This window comes from Nicotiana tabacum, chromosome 10, assembly GCF_000715075.1.
Source record: "Nicotiana tabacum cultivar K326 chromosome 10, ASM71507v2, whole genome shotgun sequence".
In the NCBI taxonomy this organism is placed as follows: Eukaryota; Viridiplantae; Streptophyta; class Magnoliopsida; order Solanales; family Solanaceae; genus Nicotiana; species Nicotiana tabacum.
The window spans coordinates 104,930,803-104,954,994 of record NC_134089.1 but is presented as its reverse complement, the minus strand read 5'-3'; the positions used below and the strand labels follow the sequence as shown (position 1 = coordinate 104,954,994).

Sequence of the window (24,192 nt, the reverse complement as noted above, 5' to 3'; positions counted from 1 at the left end):
GAGTTAGCAGTTGAGTTGAATAGTCAGGTATTTGGTGTACTTTATTGATAGTACACCGATCTAATAATTCTTCAAATTACGAATCATTAAATATAATATAATATCAAGGGTTATACAATAGTTTGTGATATTAGCAATTCCAGATGACCGATCCTTTCTTATAATGATTAAATTGATATAGTTTTGACTCTCAAATAATTGAAGAAAATTGATATTTTCATATCTATAGTACTAATTACTTATATTCTCTTTACTTTGTTGAGCAGGGCTTATCATATTTTAACAGATATACCATCAAAGGATGCGGTGCAGTGGATGGAACTGTTCTTCTCTTGATAAGAGATCTCGGTTTGAGCCTGGTAAAAGTAATCTTTGCCGCATAGCGTATTCTTTTCTCTTTTTCTTTTTTCTTTTTTAAGAAAACAGAGACTTCTTTGTGTGGAAACTTTCTTGTATATGCCAAGATGCTTCATGTCTAGACATTTTTCGCTTTGGGTCCTTACATCAGTATATTTCATCTAGGGATGTATATAAATTGGTTGGTTTGAACTTTTTAATTATCAAACTAAATTAATGGTATCGGATTTTTAAATCTATAAACCAAACCAAATTAATAAAGTCGAGTTTTTCAATCTCGATTTTTTTTGGGTTTTCGATTTTTTTCGGATTTTCGATTTTTTTTTGGATTTTTGGATTATTTTTGGGTAAAGTCTTTATAGCACAAAATATGTAACTTGTGCTCTAAATATTTCTTTCCCTATTAGGATAAACAGTATAATGTGTTTTCCGGAAAAAACACAATTATATGAGGTGTGTCATGGCATTGTACTAAAATATTCAATAACAAAGATAATAAAATCGCATAAAGAAAATATTACATTAATAAGTCATAATAAAAAATTAACATAATCTAAAAATACTATATAGGTCATGCTAAAAATAAGTATTATTAGTTACACAACTAAGCAGTAAAGAAAAAGATAAATTAGGTTATGCATTTTTATTATAAACCAATACAAAACTAAATAGGTATCCAATATTATTATCATTCCTAGTGTTAAATTGAATTTCTTTTATTAGCATTAGTGTTCATTTGAATTTTACTTGACTTACTACTTGTGGGCTATAAAATTTATTGGTCCATTCAATGTTAAGTCCAGACTTTAAATAATATGTTTAAAGATAAAATTGTGAACAAGTTTAAGAAATATGTATAAATTATGTTACAATAAATATTTATATGTATAAAATGTTTTTAAAAAATGTATAAATATAATGTCGGGTTGGTTTGGTTTTGGTTTGACCTTTTTTTAGTTAAAATCAAACCAACCCAATTATGATCAGATTTTTTTCCAACACCAAACCACAATCGATTTCTTTTTTCGGTTTGACTCGAATTATCGATTTGGTGTGATTTAGCGATTTTCTTTGTATACCCCTATTATTTTCATCAATGTTTCTCTTAATTGTAGGTTTACCTAATAACGTTTCTAATATGATCAATATTGAATTTGTCCACACTCCACAGAACGAAATACCAACCAATTTAAAATGGAAAATTTTACATAAATGTCCCAAAAAAAGTTCTAACTTACCAATCTTTAGCCATTAATTATAGACTCCAAAACTAACCAATCACACCTAAAACAATTTATAACCACCCATATCGTATACTAAAAGTTTTTCTTAAATCAAAGAGACTGAACAATTTACATATAAAAAAAATTATTTTTACTGTATGCACAGCAGTTCGGTGCGCACTGGCATATTATAATTAGGGGTTTGGCCATTTCCATTTAGATTTGTTAAGCAAACTTAGAGTTACCAAATCTCACGTAAGCCATTTTATTCAGTTCTTTCAGTTCTATAACAAAAATAGTATATTTTTTTTCAAAATTGAAGTGTTTCGCTAAATTTTTAGAAGAAAAAAAAATGCTTTTGAGTAGAAGCGGAAGTAATTTTGGAGAAACAGAAAAAAATAGTTTTTCCCTAGAAGCACTTTTGAGAAAAATACACTTAGAAACAGTTTTTAGAAGTTTGGCCAAAATACTAATTGTTGCTCAAAGGTGCTTTTCAAATTAATTTACCAACCACAAACTGCTTCTCACTAAGCTAGCGTTTGGTCATAGATTCCCAAATTTGTTTTAAAAAATCTGATTTGGGTGAAGTTTGGTTTGAAGAATAAAATCTGTTTGGATATAATTTTTCAAAACATATTTCACTTATTTTTGAAAAACATGAAATGTGACTTATACCCATAAGTTTTAAAAACTTTAAAAAATACCCAACAACTCTGAAGAAAATTCATACAAAATAAGCGAAACAAATCTAAAGAAAATTATTCATACAAACAAGTGAAACAAATCTAAAGAAAATTTATACAAATTTTAGCAAATTACCTTCAAATTTTATCTTTGCGGTGGATTGCCACAGATTGACACAACAACTTTAGCGAAGGTTTTCTTCTGTTTATAGAGAAGGGTAAAGCCGCGTGAGTTTAATGAGGGAAAAGTAAGTAGATATAAATTAATTGGGTCATAATAACAGAAAGTGTTTTTTATATATAAAATACAAAAGTTTAGGGCAAGTTTTGAAATTTTTTTTAAAACCAAATGGTAATATTTTAGGTCAAAAACAGCTCTTGAGCTGATTTTGGAATTTAAAAATTGTCAAAATACAGATAAAATCTATAAAAATGCAGGTATTTGTCAAAAAAAATTGGCAAAATATATGATCGAACGGGAGCTAAAAAAAATACTTTTAAGAAAAAATATTTCTCAAAATAAACTGATTTTCGAAGTTAGGCGAAAAGACTATTTACTACATCCTCCTTCACCTTACTGACAGAGTGAGTTATATATAGCATAGTTTTCGAAAAATTATGAGGAGTAGAGAGGAGACAACAAACCTGTACGATTTGCAATAAATCATTTAACTATTTGTAAAATTGTTCCTTCAGAGAAGTAAAAACATGATTGAGGAAAAGGAATTGGAAAAAGTGGCAAAGTCCAAATGCCAAATTAAAGACTTCACATAAATTGTCATCAACGCTGCACTCAATGATGTTTCTAAGCACTCTGCATTTGCTACTACTATTGCTTTCTCATTTTTCTTTTCTTTTTTCCTGGGAAAACTCTTATTTCACATTATTTTGTGTCCAGCCATTTCACTTCCTTTTTATCTTAGTCCAACCTATTAATTTAGTAGTTGAAGTACGTTACGAGTTGGAGTAGTACATTTGGATTTGAATCTATTGCACTTTCCAATTTTAACTATCCTAAGATTGTACTTGACTCTACAATCCATATGCACCTATCATTCAATTGTACTAGACGACGCTCTGTACTGCTGCTAAATGGAAACCCACTCCTTTTTTTTTAAGTTTCCTTATTCAATCATAACAACTGCACAAGCCATTAAAAAACTGTTAACGAAAAATAAGTATCAAGTGTTGCAGAACCTAAAACACAGATTATACAGTTAGTAGATCCGTACTTCAAAAATCCAATACGAACATTATTCTACAATTTCACAAAAAATGTCTCTTTTTACAGCATATTTAGACAGTAAATATTTCTGAGTTTTGTTTCACTAAATCTCTTGTTTGTCTCCTCAAATGGTAACTTCCTAGCTGTTCTTGTGACAAAGAAGCAAGAGAAGTTTTTGCGGTTGGTTTTGTATGATTACTTACCAATTACCACTAAGGCGAATAACTAACCAAAATTTACCGGCACTTTTTTCTATCCCCACTCCCTGCTACTATTTATAAGTATCTTTTTGAGTTCTGAGAACAGCTTTTAGCTGGAAAAGCCATTTCGCGTCTTATAGTTGCAAACAAACTAAAAATACAAAATGGCAATTTGTAATTCTGCATTTGCATTTGAAGGGCTATTGGTTCCTAAACTTGGCCTAGAGTTTAAGGTGGAGACGTCAGTCAAAAATGTGGTGCTACTTGTGTTTATAAACATTACAAATACTCTGTTACCTTACAACTTGACCAATAGAAAAATAAATTGAAGGAAAAGTGGTCGGTATGGAAATTGAGTAATATAAACCAAATACATAGACAGCCCCACAAAGTTAGCCACATTTTTTCATTTAGACACCTAAACTAAGGCTGAAGCTGTTTCTGTTACCTATTAGACACCTCATGAGGATGGTTTCTGACTTTATGTTATCTATTAGACACCTCACGTAGTGCCTGCTGAACAATCAACTACCACCATTTAAATAAAAAACCAAAACACAACAGTAAAAGCTTCAGAGAGAGAAATCAGAAAAGTAACGGAGGAAGCAAAAAGATGAATCCATAAGAACCAGTAGAACAAAACGACCCCTACATACATGGAAGATAGATCTATCCAAATCCAGGTCCTGAAGAAGTTACACTCTTCTACTTGAGATTTGAATTTCCCTAAGATTTAGGCATGTGAAGTATGTTATGAGACACTTGTAGTATGTATTCAACCAGCATAACATATGACAATAGCAAGCTATGATTCCAGAAGTTGCTTGGTCCTGCATGCGTATCCCGACATTTTATCTAGCTCTCGGGTGTCCATTGTTCAACTCTCAAGTCTTTCAAAAAAGTAGAGGTATCCCATGTCCAGCGGGGGATTTTTTGAGACCCCAACTTTTTCATCATTGAAAATCACCCACCTGCCATCTTTGTGAATATGAGCAACATAATGACCACACTGTGTAGATGTGCCAATGTGGCTCACGAATCCTAGGAGCCTGTATCCTGTTTATTATCCAAAATAAACTTGGTCAGGCCAAGCAGCATAAAATTATCTAAAAGTAAACCTAAATGTCACCATCAAGGATAGTGATTTGTATTGAACGAAATACACAATACAATGCTATTGGATTTATGCGTAAGAACCTTTTGAAAGAGAATTAGGAACTTCTATCATCCTAAAGAGAATTTGCAAGTAGTCATTTATCGACATTGCAAAACCAAAGAAACAGGGCCCATAAATAAATTTACTATGTTGTGAAATCTAATTTGCAGCCCTTGATAGCAACATAATTTAGTGAAAGAAACCTGTGTCTCCAAATAAGAAAATAAAAGTTTAGATCAAGAAAAGCATATAGCATCTTTTCTGACAATTCTCAGACCACCACAAAGTGAGAAACCAAGGGGTGGAGCTTTAGTAGAAGAGCAACTTTCCCTCCACCCAGTAGCTGAAGGTTTGTGACACGAAGGGGTGAAAAGTGAGAAATCATTGTTGCCCCTGTGAAGGGGGAGGAAGGAGAGCTACCAAATGAAGAAAAAGAAACCATGACCAAGATGATTAAACCCAGGTGGATTCAGTAATTGGAAGTTAAGTGGAAAAGTTTTAAGCAGTAGAACTAGCATATTCCCTGATAGAAAATCCAAGACCAGATTAAGCAGGAATTTTATAGCTAAAAATTGTCTCATTCAATAAACTAAGAGGATCTTCACCTACTACACCACTTAATAAACGGGCTAATGATCCTTGTCTCGTGCATTTGTTAAGAATATATCAGATCCAAGTAAAAGCATGAAAGCTGTAAATCAACAAGTAGAACCGAGATAGGGAACTAACTTCCTCCTCCATCAGGCAGCAAGGGATCAACTGCAGCTCCACCACTAGTTGCAGCATCCATGTCTGATGCAGCAGAAGCACTAGGATTGCTAAAAATCCATTCAGTAGCTCTTTCAACATCACCACCCTATGAACAGACAAGAACAGAGAAAGGGCAAAACATGAACCATGTCATAGGCAGTAAATAACAAGGAGCAAGCTCAAAAAACCCGTGCAAATGAGAAATTTACCGATGCCTTCAGAGCCCTACAAGCAAGTTTCTCCTCAAAACCAAAGGAAACCAGCGTATCAATTTTTGATTGATCGATATCAGGATTTTGCACGTTTTGTGATATAGGAGCATCAATATCTGGGAAGAAATTACACATCAACATCATGCTTCTAATAATTGCAAAGACTTGATGAACTTCTGCTCAGAGGAAATATCAAAAAACACCTGAATCATTCATGTGCTCAAGTAACCAATTCATTGCTGCCTCTACTCCACTATTGGAAGTATTAATTGCAGCCTTCTGACAATGAAGAAGATTAAATCCCATTGAAACAAGTTGTGCAACAATATCCTCATTAGCCAGAAGCTTTGTTGATTGCTCACCATCCCCAGCATCTGGTTTATGGACCAGTAATGAAAAATAATGAGCAATTTAGAACTTATAAACACATGAGAGAAGCCAGCCATAGAATTGACATACAAGTAGTTATCACAGCCAAAAACTTCTAAAGACAATTATGCGATGATCATATACAAAAGACTGAAAGAGATGCACTAAAAAGCTGTTAACATAACCATCCCGGCATCCCCCATCTTGAAAATCTCCCAGGAATTAAAACAATCACAAGCTGGAAGAATGAGAAACACCAAAGGGCCTACTAGAAGCAACTAATTATCTAGAGCAGGAATTAGAGTAAATGGTGACCCGAATTCTATTTCATGAAATATAGATATCTGAGGTATGTACTGTCAGGTCAATATTGGCTTCTCTCTACACATAGGTAGCTATCTCCTGTTGCTACTCCCACCCGTATAAAATAACTAGCACGCAATAAAATAACACTATCAGACCAGAGAACGTAACACTACCAATAATGGAGCAACTGAGGTTTACTGCTTAAAAACATTCAGCAAAAACTTTATGGAAAAAAATTGAACTAAGACATAATAAAACACATTTAAAATACATGGACATCGGGTTCATCATTTCAGTGCCCAATCAATAGAGATACCCAAATCATGTTACAGCCTACAGGGATCATGGAACGAACTAAATAAAACTAAGCAATGTTCTTTGGTTTCTCAACAGACACATCAACTGAACAAGCAATCCACCAATTGATCCAGAGAAAACATTGCAAGCTAAAAAGGAGCAAGAAAATTTTGTTCCCTTACTAGGTCAATAATAACTTACAACAACAACAACAACGACCCAATAACTTAGCAATGTGCAGATAAAAGAATAGAATTAAAAACTTAGAATAAAATACTCAAAATGAATGAGACTGATCCCAGACACCAACCTTGTCTTACAAAAAAAAAAAGGGGGGGGGGGGGGGGGCACCCAAAAGTTGTGCATCGTTCCACGCCCTAAAGACTACCAATATTTTTGACGAGAAAGATTGCAAGAAATTACTTTGTTTTTTGATCGGTAATGCAATCACTTTTAGTTCCAAAGGTCTTTGCCACACTTCCTCTAACAGAAAGCAAAGACCTCATCATTGAAGTATACGAGCGATGCAGTGCAGATTCCCACATTTTTGAAGATTTATCTCTTCAATAAGTGAGAGGATTGAAGTGCAAAAAATTCTTGAAAAAAATTGAGAAGCTACAAAAGGGAGGCAAGGCAGAAAAGAAGTCCTATGAGATAAAAAGATAGACATGCTCATATTATTCCTATTCACAAAACATTATTGGGCATAAATGAAAGACATTTTTCCAAGATCACTAAAAGATTAGTAAAAAACAAGGAGATACAAACCACTGTCAGGTAATAGCTCTTCTCCTGGTTGAATACCATTACTTCGCATGCCACTTATGTCAATGGTTTCAGGGACATCTATGTAGACATCTAAAAAGTCCATCACCAAAAAAAAAATAAAAAAAAATAAGCAATTTAACAAGATCAAACAATGGGCTCGTTAGAAGTATTCCGCTAAAGAAACAATGACATACCAAGCTTCTTTGGCACCCAGCCTTCCTCCATAACAAATTTTCGCATGTGCAAAACCAGATAATCTGGAAAAGAAGTCAAACCTGCAGTTCTATTTATAAACAAAGTTAAAAAGGATAAAAAGTAGAATCATCAGGTAGGATGCTCAAATAAATAGATAAAGGTGCCAGTCACTGGGCATTAATTTCTTACAAGGCACCTATAATCTCTAGAGGAAACTGTGCATGTTGTGACAAAGCCAAAAGATAAGATACTAGGCAAACAACAAAAGAAGTCAAGCTAAACTACATCTGAGAAGCCGCAAGCAGAGGGAGATGAAAATTGGAGAAACAAAAATATAAGGGGAGAATAGCAAGTTTACTTTATAGCCGTTGTCCTAGCCTTTAAAGCTGTGCTGTAAAACTCATGGACCTCCTCAGGAGCTGAAAAACAATCTAAGCAATCCTTCAATGACACCCTCGGGCGGACAATTTCGTCAGCAGACCTGCAGAAACCACACATTTAGCAGAAGTATTATATGAAAGGCAAGCATGGATCAACTAGTCAAGACTCACAGTTCTTTTCCTTCTGCAGCTTTCTTACTCTTCAAATTTTGGAATTCTGCTAACTCTTCTGGAATTTCACACCAAATGAAATATAAGAATAGAGCCAGTAATGGATATCAAGCTCTTCCGGAATTTCATAACAAACAAATGTAAACTAAGAGCAGGAAGAGAGAGCAATAAACAAGACAGAAAATTCACTTTTATTGATGGCCTTTTCCAAAGGGATATTAAGAGAGAGAATATAATCATTCCTCCTGTTGTAAGCAACTTTGCCTGAGGGACATTGGAGGCGTTCTTCAATACCAAACTTGAAGCTTCTTGACGGATCAAAATCAGGTTTCCCAGAGTTCATCCGTTCAACTTGATCAATAAAATGCAGGAAGAACTCTAAGGCATCCTAGATATAAGTTGCTATTAGTAAACAATAAGAATAGTGATAGCCATGGTAATGGCAACAAACCAGAATGAATAGAATTGCAAAACAAAAAGACAAAACCGACTAGGTCTCAAGGGAAATGAAGGGAAGGGACCATGAAGCCAACATGAGCATACACAACAGTTCTGACCACCTTGGTTGCAGACAAAATGATAAGAAAGCCACAAGCGCCGATGAAAGCATCAAACAAGCCACATATTTTATCAGCTGGCTGGAAAGAGCTCAAATGAAATTTTTCAGCGTGACGCAATACCGAGAGATTGCCGGACTTCTTTTAGTGCTGAGGTGTTATCACGCTTTAACCTAATAATCAAAAATTAAAAACAATCTTCTGGTTGTAGAAGTTCCCAAGAATGCCGGCGTACCTGTTGTCTCATAGTTGAAAATTCAGGGTGGCTAGCAGCTATTACTGACTTGAACATTCTGGGACGGATACCCTCCTGTTTCTAATAAGTGAAGAGAGCAAACAAATGATTAATAAGAGAGGGAAGATATAGATACGGGTGAAATGATATGGTGAAAACAGAAAAGACGAAAGAAAAAACTCATGAGTTAATGTTATGAACAATATATAAGAGGTATCTAAAACACGCCTCACACCTGAAATACAACAACAACAACAACAACAACAACAACCCAGTATAATCCCACAAGTGGGGTCTGGGGAGGGTAGTGTGTACGCAGACCTTATCCCTACCCTAGAGTAGAGAGGTTGTTTCCAATAGACCCTCGGCATTCAAGTGCACTACCCCTAAGTAATGAGCATGATTTGTTAATGCACAACAAATGAAAAATTGGAAGCTTTAACAACTGTTTTGGGAAATTTACTAAAAAAAAGTAAGTCAATAAACCGGATATCACAAGTTCTGGACGAAGGTTTGTAACCAACATTCATTTTAAGGCATTGTCATCAATCTTCAAGGAAAATACATCTTATTGCTGCATCGGCAGCAAATTTCTATCATAATATTAACAAAATAAATAATATGGACTACTCTTAAGAGTCAACCATGTAGATGCAATCATAAAATATAACAAGTTCATATGAGATTTTACCGGTGAGCTTGCAGCACTTGTAGTATCATCCTTCTGAATCACCATGGATTAACTATTAGCTACTAAGAAAAAAGACAATACAAAAAGGAATGAAGTACTCACACACATACCTCCAGAACAGGAGCCGAATATTTACCAGAAAGCAAGCCATGAGCCAGTTTCGTTCTGCCAGAATACAGGTCAGCTATCAACAAGTTAAGAGCACACAACAAGTTCATAACAGCTTTCATGAACAAAATCTTACCAAATATGCAAATTGAAGCATGGAAAAGGCTCTGTTACAGGGATCAGTATTTATACTACTACTACACCTCAATTCCGAATTTATTGTGTAAGCAATATGAATCCTCAATTAGGAATCAGTGTTTATGCGACCAGAAAATTCAGCTAACTGCAGAACTCTAGTCATCGTCACAGTACAGCCTAATTTGCAGTTACAGGGTCTGAACAAACCCTGCTGGATACCCCTCTCCCCACGAAAAGACCCCGAAAAGAAAGAAAAACTCCCTCCGTCACACATGAAGGAATGCAATGTTGGTGCTAATCTTTACATAAATTCATTTTTCATATTACTCCTTGTTCATTAGACTTGCCCGTAACAATGTCTCATTGGTATCAACAATTCAAGCAAATATGCTTTGCAGAATATGAATATCTTCTCAAAATTGTTAATTAGGAGTGCCAACGGAGGAATTCAGTTTGAAAATGCATAAAGTGTGTGCAGTGACTACCATCCTGTAACAATGAGAAACGTAAGTAGAACTCAGTATCCAGCAAGACATGCTTTGCTGCTATGCAGATTTTTGTAGAGCAGTAGAGTGCACAACAAATGCAATAGCTAGTTGAGACGTAATGGTAATGGTAAACTGGAAAAATGAATAGATCCAAGCTACTCACAGCTGCATGTTAAGATCTACAGTTGGATCAGCAGGAGCCATACTGAAAGCTGCTTTCAGACTTTGATCTGAATAGTATCTGATAGAAGATATGGCATCAGATGGGAAGATGTAGAAAAGAAGGAAATCCCAAAACCACTTTAACATAAATGACATTTTCCTTCAATAAATGAACATCAAAGACATTGCCACAAATAACATTTATCTTACTTTAAACAAAAGGAACGCATCGAGAACACAACCTGCATTGTAGCAGCCAAGTAGCAACTGCAAGAAAGATATATGAGACCAGACAGTTTCATACGTTTCTTTCTTAAAATGAATATAAGACATGCAACGTTGGCCAAGCAGCACTACTAAGGCTAGCCGCACCTGTTACCAAGATTGACTAATCCAGTGTAACCAGGTCCAAAAAGTGGTTCAACATCCTCACCCGTTTCTTGAATCCGGTTCCAATCAAAATTAATATTTTGGTCTAGCTCTCTCTCAGCAGTCGTCATTTCAGTCTGGGAAAAACAAAAAGAATTAGTCGTAATAATAGGAAGAGATGTAATGATGGGATTAGTAACTTATTAGTATCAGTTTTATGTAGATAATAATTAACAAGTGATTGCTCAATCGCCTCAAATGAAAATGATCACAAAGTATGTAACCAGTTAAAGGATAATTTCTAGTTGTACTTACAGAATATGACTCCAAATAATGGGAAGAAATCGAAGTAAGATTTAATAGGTTAGAGAAGTAATCATATAGGAAAGAATATCATTTTCTTAGCTGGCATCATGCTTAAAATAGGGCTGCAAATGAGCAACTCCAGCTGAAAGACTAAACAGAATTGAACCAACTCTAAGGCCCATTATTATGGAACATTTCCCAATCTTTAGTCTATTGACCTGTCATATCTGTATACATCTTTACTCCTCTAACATACTATAATGCTGGATGATTCCATTTATTAATCACTAAAAACTATCCATCCACGAAGTGTGGACACCAAACGTATTGTCATACAGCTTTTTTGAATATGTCAAATGTATTGTCACATATCTACAGGTTGATAAACACCCACAGAAATACTCCGCCTGCCCCAATTTACGTGACACTTTCCGCTTTTCAAGATTCAAACTTCTTAATTTTGACCGTGCATTTGGACATAAAATTTTCAAGTTTCTCGAAGTAAAATTTACATATTCGGAAACTACGTAAAAAAGTATATAAGTCACAACAATTAATAATTCAAAATATTTAAAAGGTATATAAAAGAATTAAGGTCAAAGTATAATTCTTTAGACTCACGAAATCCTAACGCCGTCACATAAATTGGGACGGAGGGAGTATCGCACTTGTTGCACATGAGTCTATTTTTCTTCATTCTAAGTTCCAATCTCATAGTCCTCAAAATTAGAAAGCATAATTTCTCAATTGGACACAAATATGTCAAAAGGATTTGAACTTCTTGTCTCCCTTTCTTAGCCACAAAGACCTGAAGCTGACATGTACTCAGGATATGTAATAGTGTCACTGGTAGAATAGAACTACTTGAAAACAAAGATTTGTGACATGACTCAGCTTCTTCCAGAAACCTTTCATGTTAACCCCCAAATCTCACACTAACGCCATTTTAAAACCATACCTTTCGACATATACATCAGAGAACCTCCTTTTAAGTTCCCTCGCCTACCAAAAAGAACCCTCCACTCCCCCATTTTCACCTATGCAAAGGCTTCTTGTACTCTTCTGTGTCCCTCAAGCATTAGTTAACCCATGCATATCTATTGCATGTGACAACACATTCTTAACATTTTTCTTAGATATTCCATGCAAAAGAATATGACCCAATATTAAAAATGTCCCCTACCATGAAGGTGCCGTCAAAACTTAAAGGTATGTTTTATAGAGCGGTGGTCAGACCGACTATGTTGTATAAGGCTGAGTGTTGGACAGCCAAGAGCTCCCATGTCCAGAAGATGAAGGTAACAGAGATGAGAATGTTGAGATGGATAGGTTAGATAGGATTAGGAATGAAGTTATTCTGGACAAGGTGGGTGTGGCCCCATTAGGACAAGATGCGAGAAGCGAGGCTTAGATGGTTTGGACATATGAGGAGGAGAAGTACAGATGCCACGGTAAGGAGGTGTGAGGGGTTGACAATGGAGGGCCCAAGGAGAGGTAGAGGTAGGCCAGAATTGAGGAGAGATCATTAGGCAAGACATGGCGCAACTACAGCTGACCGAGGACATGAAAGAAGATGTGGAGGTTGAGGATTAGGGTAGTAGGTTAGGTAGGCTAGATTGTTAATATCGGTAGCATTAGTACGTACTCTGCTTTTTGCTGGTAGTAGGTTTCTATGACTACCTGTCGTTTCTTGCATTTTGGTCATCTTACTATCTTCTTATTATTTATACTGCTTTTACATGGCTTCTCGGTGTTGTTCCTTCCCGTTTTTCTTTTCATTAATGTGGTGCATATGCTTCCCTGAGCCGAGGGTCCATTGGAAACAACCTCTCTATCTCCACAAGGTAGGAGTAAGGTCTGTGTACACACTACCCTCCCCAGACCCACTATGTGGGATTATACTAGGCATGTGGTTATTGTTGTTGTTGTTGTTACCTTGAAAATTTTTCCTCTCCAACTGTGACCTGACAATTTCTGGATATCAAACTCATTGAGACCCTAAGTTTTTTTGTTTTCAGGAACTGATTTCGAATAAATTATATTTCTATACAATATTAAAATTGAGTAATGATCAAACACCCCACATGCCATTAAGATCTTTAAAAGCTTCAAGTTCTACTCTTTCAAAAGAGAATTACTTTGTTCAGCCACATGTCCTTCCTCCCTTATGACTAGCCATCATTTTGCATAAGAAATATAGCTGAATCAAGAACCGAACACATAACATTTTGTTAGATTTTAGCCATGCACATCATTCATACTTCTTACATGAGTAAAATACACAACGTTCATCTATACAGCTGCTAACCTTTTGCAAGGATGAGAAGTCAATACCAAAATGTGCCAGATGTTGAGCTAAAAGTGGGTCAACAACGCTTTCATCCTCTGGATAGGAGAAAACATCTGAGCTGCCAAAGTTTGCAACCAATTAGTAATCAATGAAAGACAAAAAGGCACTTTAACATGTTACAAACAAGGCAATAGCATCAATGTAGCAACCAGTCTAGCAAAGTCTAGTTACAGGGCCCTATTCCATTATCAGGATCTTAACTCCTGCATAGCACGTCTAAAGAACATGTACAAAGCACTTAATACCAATTCCACGATAAGAAAGTAGTTTGTTCATTAGCTCTTTCTTTCTTTCTTTCTTTCTTTCCTTTTTCTGTTTTGTTTTTGAGGGGTGGGGGTGGTTCGTAAGTGCACATATTCTGCGAACCTCCACCTTACACCAATGAAGTCACTAAAATAAAATCAAAACCAAATAACATCCAGAATGATGAAATTTAAACAGTTAAGCAAGTTGTTCAGTTCAAACCAATAACTAATGCTTTCATTTGACCATAGGCTTACTAGAGAGATATGACTATACACAGGCATTGTCATACTGGGAGAGCAATTTAAGTCTTGGAAAGCTCTCTTTGAATGACGACTTCAAGAAAGAAATTAAAAAAAAGGACTAGCTTTGTTGTCCAAACAACCATAAGTTACATTCCACAAATCATAAACCAAGCAGATCTGCAGTTAAAATAATTGCGGTGCTTATAGTTGAACTGGGAACACCCAAGTAAAAAAAAGAGGCCAGATAGAATTGATGTCGTTCTCAAGATCAACCAAAACAAAAAGAACAGCTACCCAGAAACTCCAGTCAACCAAAACAAAAAGAAGAGTTAAGCAACAAATCAAGTTAGCCAAAACAAAAGAAGAGCTAAGCAGCAGGTCCAGTCAACCAAAACTGAAAAAAGAGCCACGCAGCAATTCCATAAACAGCTCTGATCATGAGGATACACAACTTATAAGATGGCATTACCTGCCCCCTCCAAATCAGCAGTTATCGTCCCAAGCTTTACAGCAAGTGGGTAACCAGTTTCTCTGTAATGGTTAACAGCATGGTCATTACCACCAGTTCCATCCCAATTTTTCCTACCACATAGGATAGTTCCATCAGTTAGATTCAGCCAAAGATTTTCAGTTTTATCACACTTGGCACATTTCCAGCCCACTGGTGGAACAACAACTCCATTGTCAAGCTGTAGCAGATCCGTGGCATATTTACTGACAAGCTTCTTATCAGCAGTCCAAGACGCCAGTTGCTCTTTTCTCTCAGCACCTTCAGCTAGTAAAACAGCATCAACTGCCAATCTTACCTGCAAGTTTGGGATGAATGTAAGCAATATATAGATGTGTTCATTTTACTGCAAACAAAAAGAAAACTGTGGAAAGATATAAAAAGAAATATGTACCTTTTCAGGCAATTCCACTGATGGGAAAGGAAGAGTAACATAATCAGGCAATATAACTATTTCATACGCTTCTTCGTACTGGGGTTCACTATTATCAAACCCTCCGTCGATACCTAGAAGGAAAATGCATAAGCCAAGTCAATCAATCAATCAACTATGCTTCAATCCCAAATTAGTTGTGATAGGCTAAACTCTGATAAAAATCAGAAAATGGGAACTTATACAGTTCTTTATTCTTTTTTTTCTATTTTGCCCTAGATTTGAAAACTTGTATAGTTGTACGCTAAAGTGCATTCAAACTAGTATACTACATGTGAAATGTTTAACAGTTTAAATACCTATAGCCAAGAGAGTGGGTTTTTTGGAAGGTCTATCTTCGGCATCTTCTGTCTTCTTTGTCTGCTTTATATGCAGATAAACTGAGTTCCCAGTCTTCTCATAGTTCCAACCAACATAATCCTTTCCAAATGCAAGAAAAGCATTCATATCAACAAACAGCCCACCCTCGGATTTCTGGAAAAAAACAGCAATGAAACATTTACAACCGTAACTAAATAAATAGAAACTGCTTCATAAGTGAAGATATATTTCCTAATTGAGCATTATCGAATACGGACGTAAAAGATCAAACTAATAAGTCAGCACCATTATGGCATTTCATAGAGGCTATACAACAACTACTACCATGCGCCAATCCTAAACTAGCTGGTAATGGCTAAATGAATACTCTATATCCATTCCGCTCTATTTTGACCCTGTTCCTACAACTTCATAGCAGCTTTAGGAAAACAAATAACTCCCGGCAGTAGCAGAGCTATGTAGAGCCAAGGGCTTCAACTGAATCCCCTTCGTCAGAATATTATACTGCATAAATAGGGCAAAAATGAATTTCTTTTGTTTACATATAAACTATAGTGTAGTTGCAAAGGAGTTCAAAAGTCGCTTTAGGTCACAAGTTCAAACTCTAAGTATGACAGTTCTAGTACTTTTTTTTTAATCCCCTTGCATAAATTCCTGGCTCGGCCACTGACTCGAAGTACTAATCAACTGCAGGCTTCTAACCAAATCAGAGTGAACCATAAACCCTAGAAGAAACTCGTTAACCCTACAGGACTAACATGCACTGACCTTATTAAAAATGGCACAAGGCCAATAATTACAATCTTAACTATATAACCATAACAACTTCCAGCAAACGATGTGAAGTAAAAAAAGAGCGAGATGATAATTGAATATTGGAATTAAGGATTTTACCGGATTATCGAAAGAAATGCAGCACTCGTGCTTGTAGATACGATTTGTTGGCTCTGGAATCCGAACCCGGCCAAGGTTCGATCGGAGGACCTCCATAGGGTTCTATTCTTCTGTTAAAATCAGCGAGGGCAAGAGTATGAAGAGATGAATGAATATTACAACAACAAGAAAAACAAGAATGCGTGGATTCTTTGCTCAAATGTTCAGCAACCGCCTTTCTCCCAAATGAAGAAACCAGGCTATGGACTATGGACTATGGACTATGGAGTTTTTGGGCTTTTTTGTTATGTACTGGTTAGGTGTCTCCAAAGACCTACTAAGCTTTTGTCCCCGTTTTCACGCCAGAATTAGAGAACAGTAATTTGCATTTTTACGGTACTAATATATCGGTTTCTGTTGCTTTTTTTTTAGCCGAGGCTCTTCTGGAAACAGTCTCTCTATCCTTCGGGGTAGGGGTAAGGTCTGCGTACATATTACCTTCCCCAGACCCCACTTATGAGATTATACTGGATCGTCATTGTTGTTGTTGTTGTACTTTGCATCTAATACCCCTCGCGCCTCGAACATCAATTCACTTTTCTCCTTTCTTTCCTAAAAATCTTTTTTTAGCTATATTTAAATAATTTATCAACATAAAATCTTGATTTACATTCAATGGTATTTTTTTGTATCTTACAAATTATTTTCTTGATTCAATTTATTATCATCTAATTAATAAAAATATGTAATTAGTGTATAGGGTAAAATATATTCATATTAACTAATCACATGAGAAAGCGACACGTAGAGCCGGAGACAGAAGATAATCGGGTCTGAAGGCAATGATCTCGTTTGTTATCGGAGAGAATGATATTCATAAAGGCGAAATAAATGTCTGCCACCCGGTAGCACTTAATGAAGAATATTCTATAGCATTAAGTATATGGTCCATTACAGAGAATATGGCATTCGCTGCCTACCGTTACACATTCTTTGATGGCCCTCATAATTGTCATTAAAGAGGAGCTTAATTCTAGGACCTTGTTCCCTAGTTGCAACTATAAATAGTGAGTCCTATTATCATGGTGAGGGGCACGAATTTTCTGACAAATATATACTACACTTTGTTCAAAGTTTAATATACTTTTATCTTTTGCTCGTTTATATTATTATTATTGCCCCCAGAAGCCTTGCTCTCGAAATCACGATTTCTGCTGCTTTATCTCAACCCCAAGGCTAAGTCTTATATTTTCGTCTAATTTTTTTTATCAATTGGGATCAAATTAATTTCTTGTCTATAAATCACGTATAAATTCAACAGTATCGTTTTATGGATAAATAGTATGGCGTCCACCGTGGGACTTAGACAATTGTGTAATTGAGTTGATCTTTGCATCTATTACTAACATGTTTGATCTTTTGTTCTTAGCAAAAAATCATAGAGCAGATAACGGTGTCAACACCGCACACAACATTAAGGCCCAAGGAAATCAGCCTCAGCACGAGGATTCAATCAATGATACCCGCAATGAGGGGGATGAGGCCACACTGGTCCACGGCGGACGATATTCTCAACTTGATCGAGAGGCGGCTCCTGATGATGCTGAAGACGAGCACGTCGTTGAAACAGTAAATATCTTGAAAGAGCAACAAGAGGCCATTATAGGCCATCTCACATGATAGGATCAGGTCATGATAGAGCTGAAGTAGGTTTTGTCGGGTGCTTCCAACAACACGGATGGACGAGGTCCAGTTCCTCCCGATGCTCCCGCAAATCAAACAACGTAGAGGGTCGACAACAATACCCCAAGGGGCGAGGTCGACTTTGATGGGGTCGGGGGGAACGGTCTAAAATGCCAGACATGCCAAAGAATGATGGGACTTCAGATCCTCATGAGCACATCACCACCTATACAACGACGGTGAAGGGGAACGATTTTGCTCCCCACAAGATTGAGTTAGTCTTATTGAAGAAATTCGGGGAGACTTTTACGAAGGGAGCCTTGACATGGTATTCATTTTTGCCCGAGCACTCCATAAACTTCTTTGAGATGCTCGCGGACTCTTTTCATCAAGGCCATACCGGGGCCAGAAAGGTACAGGCCCGAAAGGCCGATATATTCAGGATTACACAAGGAGAGTCTGAATTGTTACGGGAGTTTGTGGCCAGATTCCAAAAAGAAAGAATACTGATACCAGTCGTACCAGGCGAATGGGTAGCTGAAGCATTCACAAAAGGTTTGAATCCGAGAAGTTCCGATGCTTCCGGAAATTAAAAGAAAGTTTGCTCGAGTTCCAAGCAACAACTTGGGCAAATGTTCACAATCGGTACGAGTCAAATACAAGAATTGAGGATGATTAGCTCGGGACTGGGAGAAGAATAAAGAGAAATCAAAAGATGATTTCGACACAGATCGACGGTCTTCAAGGGGTCAGTTTTTGCCCTACGAACGGGCCGAAGGACGCGGCGAAGTTTTCCGGTCGACGAATAGATTCTCTACCAATAGGAGAGTTGATCACGGCCAAAATAACAGGTCATTGCAGAATAAGGAGACATCTGGTTCTCGAGATTCTTCCTACCATAGGCCTTCCAAATACAACTTTAATGTCAGTGTAGTGGAGCTGGTGTCGGCTATGGGGAACATTAAAGAAGCATGATTCCCAAAGTCAATTAGATCTGATCCCAGTCAAAGGGATCCTAATTTATGGTACGAATACTATGGGACAAACGGTCACTGGATTGAGGACTGTCGGCATCTATGCGAAGAGGTGGCGACATTGCTGAAAAATGGCCATCTCAAGGAATTTTTGAGTGATCGGGCTAAAAACAATCATGCCCGCAATCGCAATAACGTGGAGCCTTCGAAAGCAGGAGAAGATCCTCTACGTTTGACAATCAACATGATTTTTGGGGGGAACGAGATAAATGGTGTGATGTTTTTGGCGGAAAAAAAGACAAAGGTGTCGGTAACCCATAATAACAGACTTAGGGAAGTCACCGAGGACGATATTACTTTCATGGAGAAAGACGCGGATGGACTGCTGCTACCGCATAATGATGCCCTGGTAATCTCTCTAAATGTCTTAGATTTTAAAATTAAACATATTCTTGTGGACCTAGGAAGTCGGCCAATATTATCCAGTGGAGATTATTGGAGCAAGACAAGCTCACCAGAAGTATCATTCCGGCCACAAAACACCTCGCCGGGTTCAATTTGGCAAGTGTTACAACTTGGGGAGAGTTCTTGCTGCCCACAAATACCGAGGGGTGATGAAGATGACCCTTTTCGAAGTGGTGGTCGGCGATATGGGTTACAATATTATCCTGGGGAAATCATGGTTGCACGAGATGTGTCACGCCCCAAACCTGGGAGGCGTAGCTGGAACCCGGTGCCGTACTGGCCTGAGCGAACCACTCTGCAACTTTTTTTTCTTCTAACTATTATGGGTCAACATGGCCACAACTTGTAATGTATAACTATAAGTAGGCAAGCGTTGTATCAATGAACCATCTTTCTTAAGACATGAATACATATGGGTCGTCAAGGCCTCTAACATATTGTACAAAATGAACCTCTATCTATAAAGCCTCTAAGAGTATTTGACATCAAATGGGACAGCGTACCGCCCTACCCATAGGTCTGTAGCAAAACTCTAACACGATGACTTATAGACTTGGATGCACTCTGAATGAGGTGGAGTCTTACTGATTATTCGCTCAATACTAACCTCGTCTACTCTGAGGGCTCGTCAAACTGATTATTTATACCTGCAAGCATATATGCAGCATCCCCAACAAAAGGACGTCAGTACGAATAATGTACTGAGTATGTAAGGCGAAACTGAAGTATAACAATAAGTTAACATTAATTAAAGACATATAAGAATCAACATGAATCTCTGAAGTGCATACTTACTATACTTATATATAATGCTTCTCTTTAAGACTATTATCCATATCGTATGATGCATGACTGCTTAACTGATAAGTAGTAATTGTCCGACCGGCCGTCGCACGGTGGTAAATATATGACTGCCCAACCACTGATAAATAATGATACATAACTACCCAACCCGCCGTAACATCGTGGTAAATGAATATGTATGATTGCCTAACCGACCTTAGCGCGGTGGTAAATTCATGAAGATGAGTGTATCACTATATTATAAACATTAACATCTTTATCATATACCTCAATATAGACTTAGGAACATACTTAGAAATACTTGAATATCACTTTACGGGAATGAATAACATAGACATCCTTAATTTCTAAGAGTAGAACCACTTATGAAATCGCATTGCGTTTACGTATCGTTACTTGAATCATGCCAAAGGAAGGAGCAATTATTCTTAACATATCTTACTTGAAGAATTTATCAAACTCTTTTACTTGAACTTGCCAAGAACAATTTTTGCTCCTATAAATATTTGAACAAGAACTAAGCACTTCTTATGATCATGGCATATTTCATGTTGCTGGACATATGGAGTATCATGGATGTATGCTTTTTCTATGTTTCTAAAGGAAGGGGACTCCATAATAATAAAAGGAAAGATTGAAATCTTCTTTTTATCTCTCAAATTGCCAAAGAATAACATGAAAGTTTAAGGCTTACATTTCACGTGTAAGCAAAGCACATCAAGTGCTATGACTCATGTGCACATTTTGTGCCACCCTTAGCCAACTTCATGCCATGTGGAAGCCCACAAATTTTCCTAAAATGTCACCTAATCTCATAAACCAAAGAGCCACCATTTCTCTTGATCAAGACCCATAATTGCTGCCGCATGGGGGATGATGTTCTCACCAAACTTATCCACCAATTTCCTAAATGTGTCGTCTTGCTCCATGACTTAAGAGTCATTTATTGGGCCTTCCTTGGATGCCACGTTGGGAGGCTTATCAATCCTATCAAACATTTTAATTACTTATCCACCTCAATAATTTGATGACTAAGCCACCAAAACTCCCTAATCATGTCACCTAGCTCCAAGACTTACCTAGTCAATATTAAATTCCCTACTTGCTGCCATCGTAATCCTTATAAAGTTGATTAGTCATGAGCCCCCTTTATCCTCATGATTCCACGTAGATTCATACAAATGACACTTATCCACTTATAACAAATTCCATATTTCATGAATTTATACCAACATTTAACCAATTATTCACACAATAATTTCTATGTCTCGATTCACTTAAAGACTACTCACTCCGTTCCAATTTATGTGAACTTGTTTGACTGGGCACGGAATTTAAGAAAAAATGAAGACTTTTAGAATTTGTGGTTCTAAACAAGTCAAAAAGGGACCCAGAGTATTTGTGGGATTATAAAAGATTCTCATTAGTGGTAGAATTGTAAGTTTAAACCAAATTATTTCCAAAGTTAGAAAGGGGTCATTCTTTTTGGAACGGACCAAAAAGAAAATAGGTTTACATAAACTGAAATGGAGGGAGTAATACAATTCATATACCTTACTATCATAATCATGTGGTATAGCACTAGTTCATAAATATGGGGTATTATAGCTTGGACCGTATTTTATCCCAAAATATCAAACATCAACGAAACTTGCTTTCTTCGATTTGTTTACCCTCTGACCTTTACAACACTTACTTATCACTTGTTTGAAAAAGCATAAATACTTATAACCTCGAAAATAGTCTTGTCCTCATTCTAATGTACTATTATTAAAATATTAATAAATTATGGCACCTTATAAAATTAATACATACACTATTATGTCATCAAAACATCCATGTAAAAATACATACATTTTATCAACTTCTAATTTTCCTAATCTCATATAAAGAGTATAATTTTTCGTATGCTTAAATTCTTAAACTAGCAAAAAGATAACCTTCTTTTCTTTGTAGGAAAATAATTTCTATCTTTACAATAAAGAAAATCTCATTTATAAACTTTCCCATATTACGTATATAATTTAAAGCATATCCAGAAGTAGTAATATTAATAACTATATAAAATTATATTTTTCAAACTTTTTACAAAAATGTTTCACTTAAAATAAATACCATATCAAATGTATATAACGGTATCAATGCTGTTAAACTTATGGGGTATTACAATAACATAGTCGTAAATTTTTTATAGCCTCATGAATGGTCTTAATCCCTTCAAGCTCATATGGATTACTACAACTCATCCTACTATTAAAGTCCGGAATGTAAGAAGATGAAGGTTGTGCCATCGACATATCATTAGTTGTTGAAAATCCCAACTTCCATGGGAATTAAACAAATAAGAGGTGACCAACCGACAACAAGAGAGATGAATGCAATCTCAGTTTCTAGTAGCAAAGGGAAAGAGCATGCAACATAGCAATTACAGGAACCAACGCCTGCTCCTGAGCCGAGCAAAGTCAACCAGGGGAAGAGTTGTCAAAATCTTATCAGGTACCAAGATATTTCCAGGTACCAGAAGAAACGGATGCAATAAAATCCACAAGGAAAGAGCTTGAACAAGTCACATTGTTCAAAAAGTTCTTGGAGAGGAAGTTCCACTTGGGGACACGACTACACCCCGAGCTCGGGTCTAGATTTATCGAATTTCTTAAATTTAATATCGATTGTTTTGTGTGTCCGCATGCGGATATGACAGGTATCCCTTCGGAAGTGGTCGTGCACACACTAAGCCTGGATCCCACATCCCTCCGGTAAGACAGAAAAAATGTCTTATTATCGAGGTCAGAAACAAATTTGCCAAAGAAGAGGTAACTCGCTTGCTTGATATCAGTTCAATCCGAGAGGTAAAGTATCATGACTAGCTAGCTAACATAGTAGTAGTTCCAAAGAAGAATAATAAATTTTGCATATGCATAGACTATAAGGATTTAAATAAGGCGTGCCCCAAAGACTCGTTCCCATTGCCAAACATTGATCAAATGATTGATGCAACGCCGGGCACAAGTTAATGAGTTTTCTCGATGCTTACTCCGGGTACAACCAAATCAAGATGAACCCGGAGGATCAGGAAAAAACTTCGTTCATAGCGGAATTCGGCACATATTGCTATAATGTGATGCCCTCCGGGCTAAAGAACGCTAAAGCCACGTAGCATCAGCTTGTGAACAAAATTTTCGAGAAATAAATAGGGAAAACCATGGAAGTTTACATAGATGATATGCTGGTTAAGTCTTTGAAAGCAGGTGATCATCTTAAACACTTGCAAGAAACTTTTGACATCTTAAGGAAGCTAACATGAAGCTTAACCCCGAGAAGTGCGCGTTCAAGGTTAGCTCCAGTAAATTCTTAGGAATCTTGTTGTCACAAAAAAGGGATCGATGTTAACCCCGATAAAATTAAAGCCATCAAAGATATCCCGGATCATTTGTCAAGCATAAAAGAGGTTCAAAGGTTGAGAGGAAGACTTGCCGTTTTGAGCAGATTCATTTTTCGATCTTCAAAGAAATGCCATGATTTCTTTTCACTGCTCAAAAAAAGAAGAACTTCAAATGGACCCCCAATGTCAGCAGGCTTTGAAGGATTTGAAAAGGTATTTGTCAAGTCCTCCATTACTGTCAAAATCGGAGGAAGGTGGACAACTGTTGATCTACTTAACGGTCTTGGAGGTAGCGATAAGTTCCATTTTAGTCTGTGAGGACAAAGATACACAATCTCCTATTTATTACATTAGTAAAATATTAATGGGAGCAGAAACTCGCTACCCACATCTGGATAAATTAGACATAGCTCTCGTAGTAGCCGCTCGAAAGCTTAGGCCTTATTTCTAATGTCAACCGATAGTAGTAGTGACCACTTTTCCCCTGCGGAATATTATTCATAAACCTGAACTTTCGGGTAGGCCGGCCAAGTGGTCCGTCTAAATGAGTGAATGTGACATAGAA

General features: G+C 36.7%; 1 protein-coding gene and 1 long non-coding RNA gene across 3 annotated transcripts; both read right to left on the bottom strand.

Moving 5' to 3' along the window:
- Positions 1-1,527: 1,527 nt before the first annotated feature.
- LOC142164722 (uncharacterized) lies at positions 1,528-3,150 on the bottom strand. The gene is made up of 2 exons (XR_012695668.1): positions 2,909-3,150; positions 1,528-2,465 (listed from the first exon to the last, which is right to left on the bottom strand). It is a non-coding gene; the product is annotated as an uncharacterized LOC142164722 (long non-coding RNA).
- Positions 3,151-4,282: 1,132 nt separating this feature from the next.
- LOC107811059 (ubiquitin carboxyl-terminal hydrolase 14) lies at positions 4,283-16,689 on the bottom strand. 2 transcript variants are annotated; one of them, XM_016635910.2, is made up of 20 exons: positions 16,341-16,689; positions 15,425-15,599; positions 15,087-15,199; positions 14,654-14,990; positions 13,655-13,749; positions 11,044-11,177; positions 10,882-10,938; positions 10,673-10,750; positions 9,886-9,940; positions 9,776-9,808; positions 9,085-9,165; positions 8,482-8,680; positions 8,293-8,350; positions 8,100-8,222; positions 7,741-7,829; positions 7,547-7,636; positions 6,010-6,180; positions 5,804-5,922; positions 5,574-5,700; positions 4,283-4,744 (listed from the first exon to the last, which is right to left on the bottom strand). In XM_016635910.2, exons 1-20 carry the CDS (start codon positions 16,434-16,436, stop codon positions 4,566-4,568), a joined length of 2,409 nt encoding a protein of 802 aa, XP_016491396.2. In that variant the 5' UTR covers positions 16,437-16,689; the 3' UTR covers positions 4,283-4,565. The 2 variants fall into 2 exon arrangements, with proteins under 2 accessions (XP_016491396.2, XP_016491397.2); XM_016635911.2 differs by lacking the exon at positions 9,776-9,808.
- Between the last annotated feature and the right edge of the window lie 7,503 nt (positions 16,690-24,192).

What these genes read in the sequence shown, in the direction of transcription:
- LOC107811059 (XM_016635910.2), bottom strand. Translation starts at nt 16,436, where the DNA reads ATGGAGGTCCTCCGATCGAACCTTGGCCGGGTTCGGATTCCAGAGCCA. An exon ending in ACCCACTCTCTTGGCTATAG is followed by an intron (nt 15,200 to 15,424) that starts GTATTTAAACTG and finishes TTTTCCTTCTAG; the next exon opens with GTATCGACGGAGGGTTTGAT. An exon ending in CAGTGGAATTGCCTGAAAAG is followed by an intron (nt 14,991 to 15,086) that starts GTACATATTTCT and finishes CCAAACTTGCAG; the next exon opens with GTAAGATTGGCAGTTGATGC.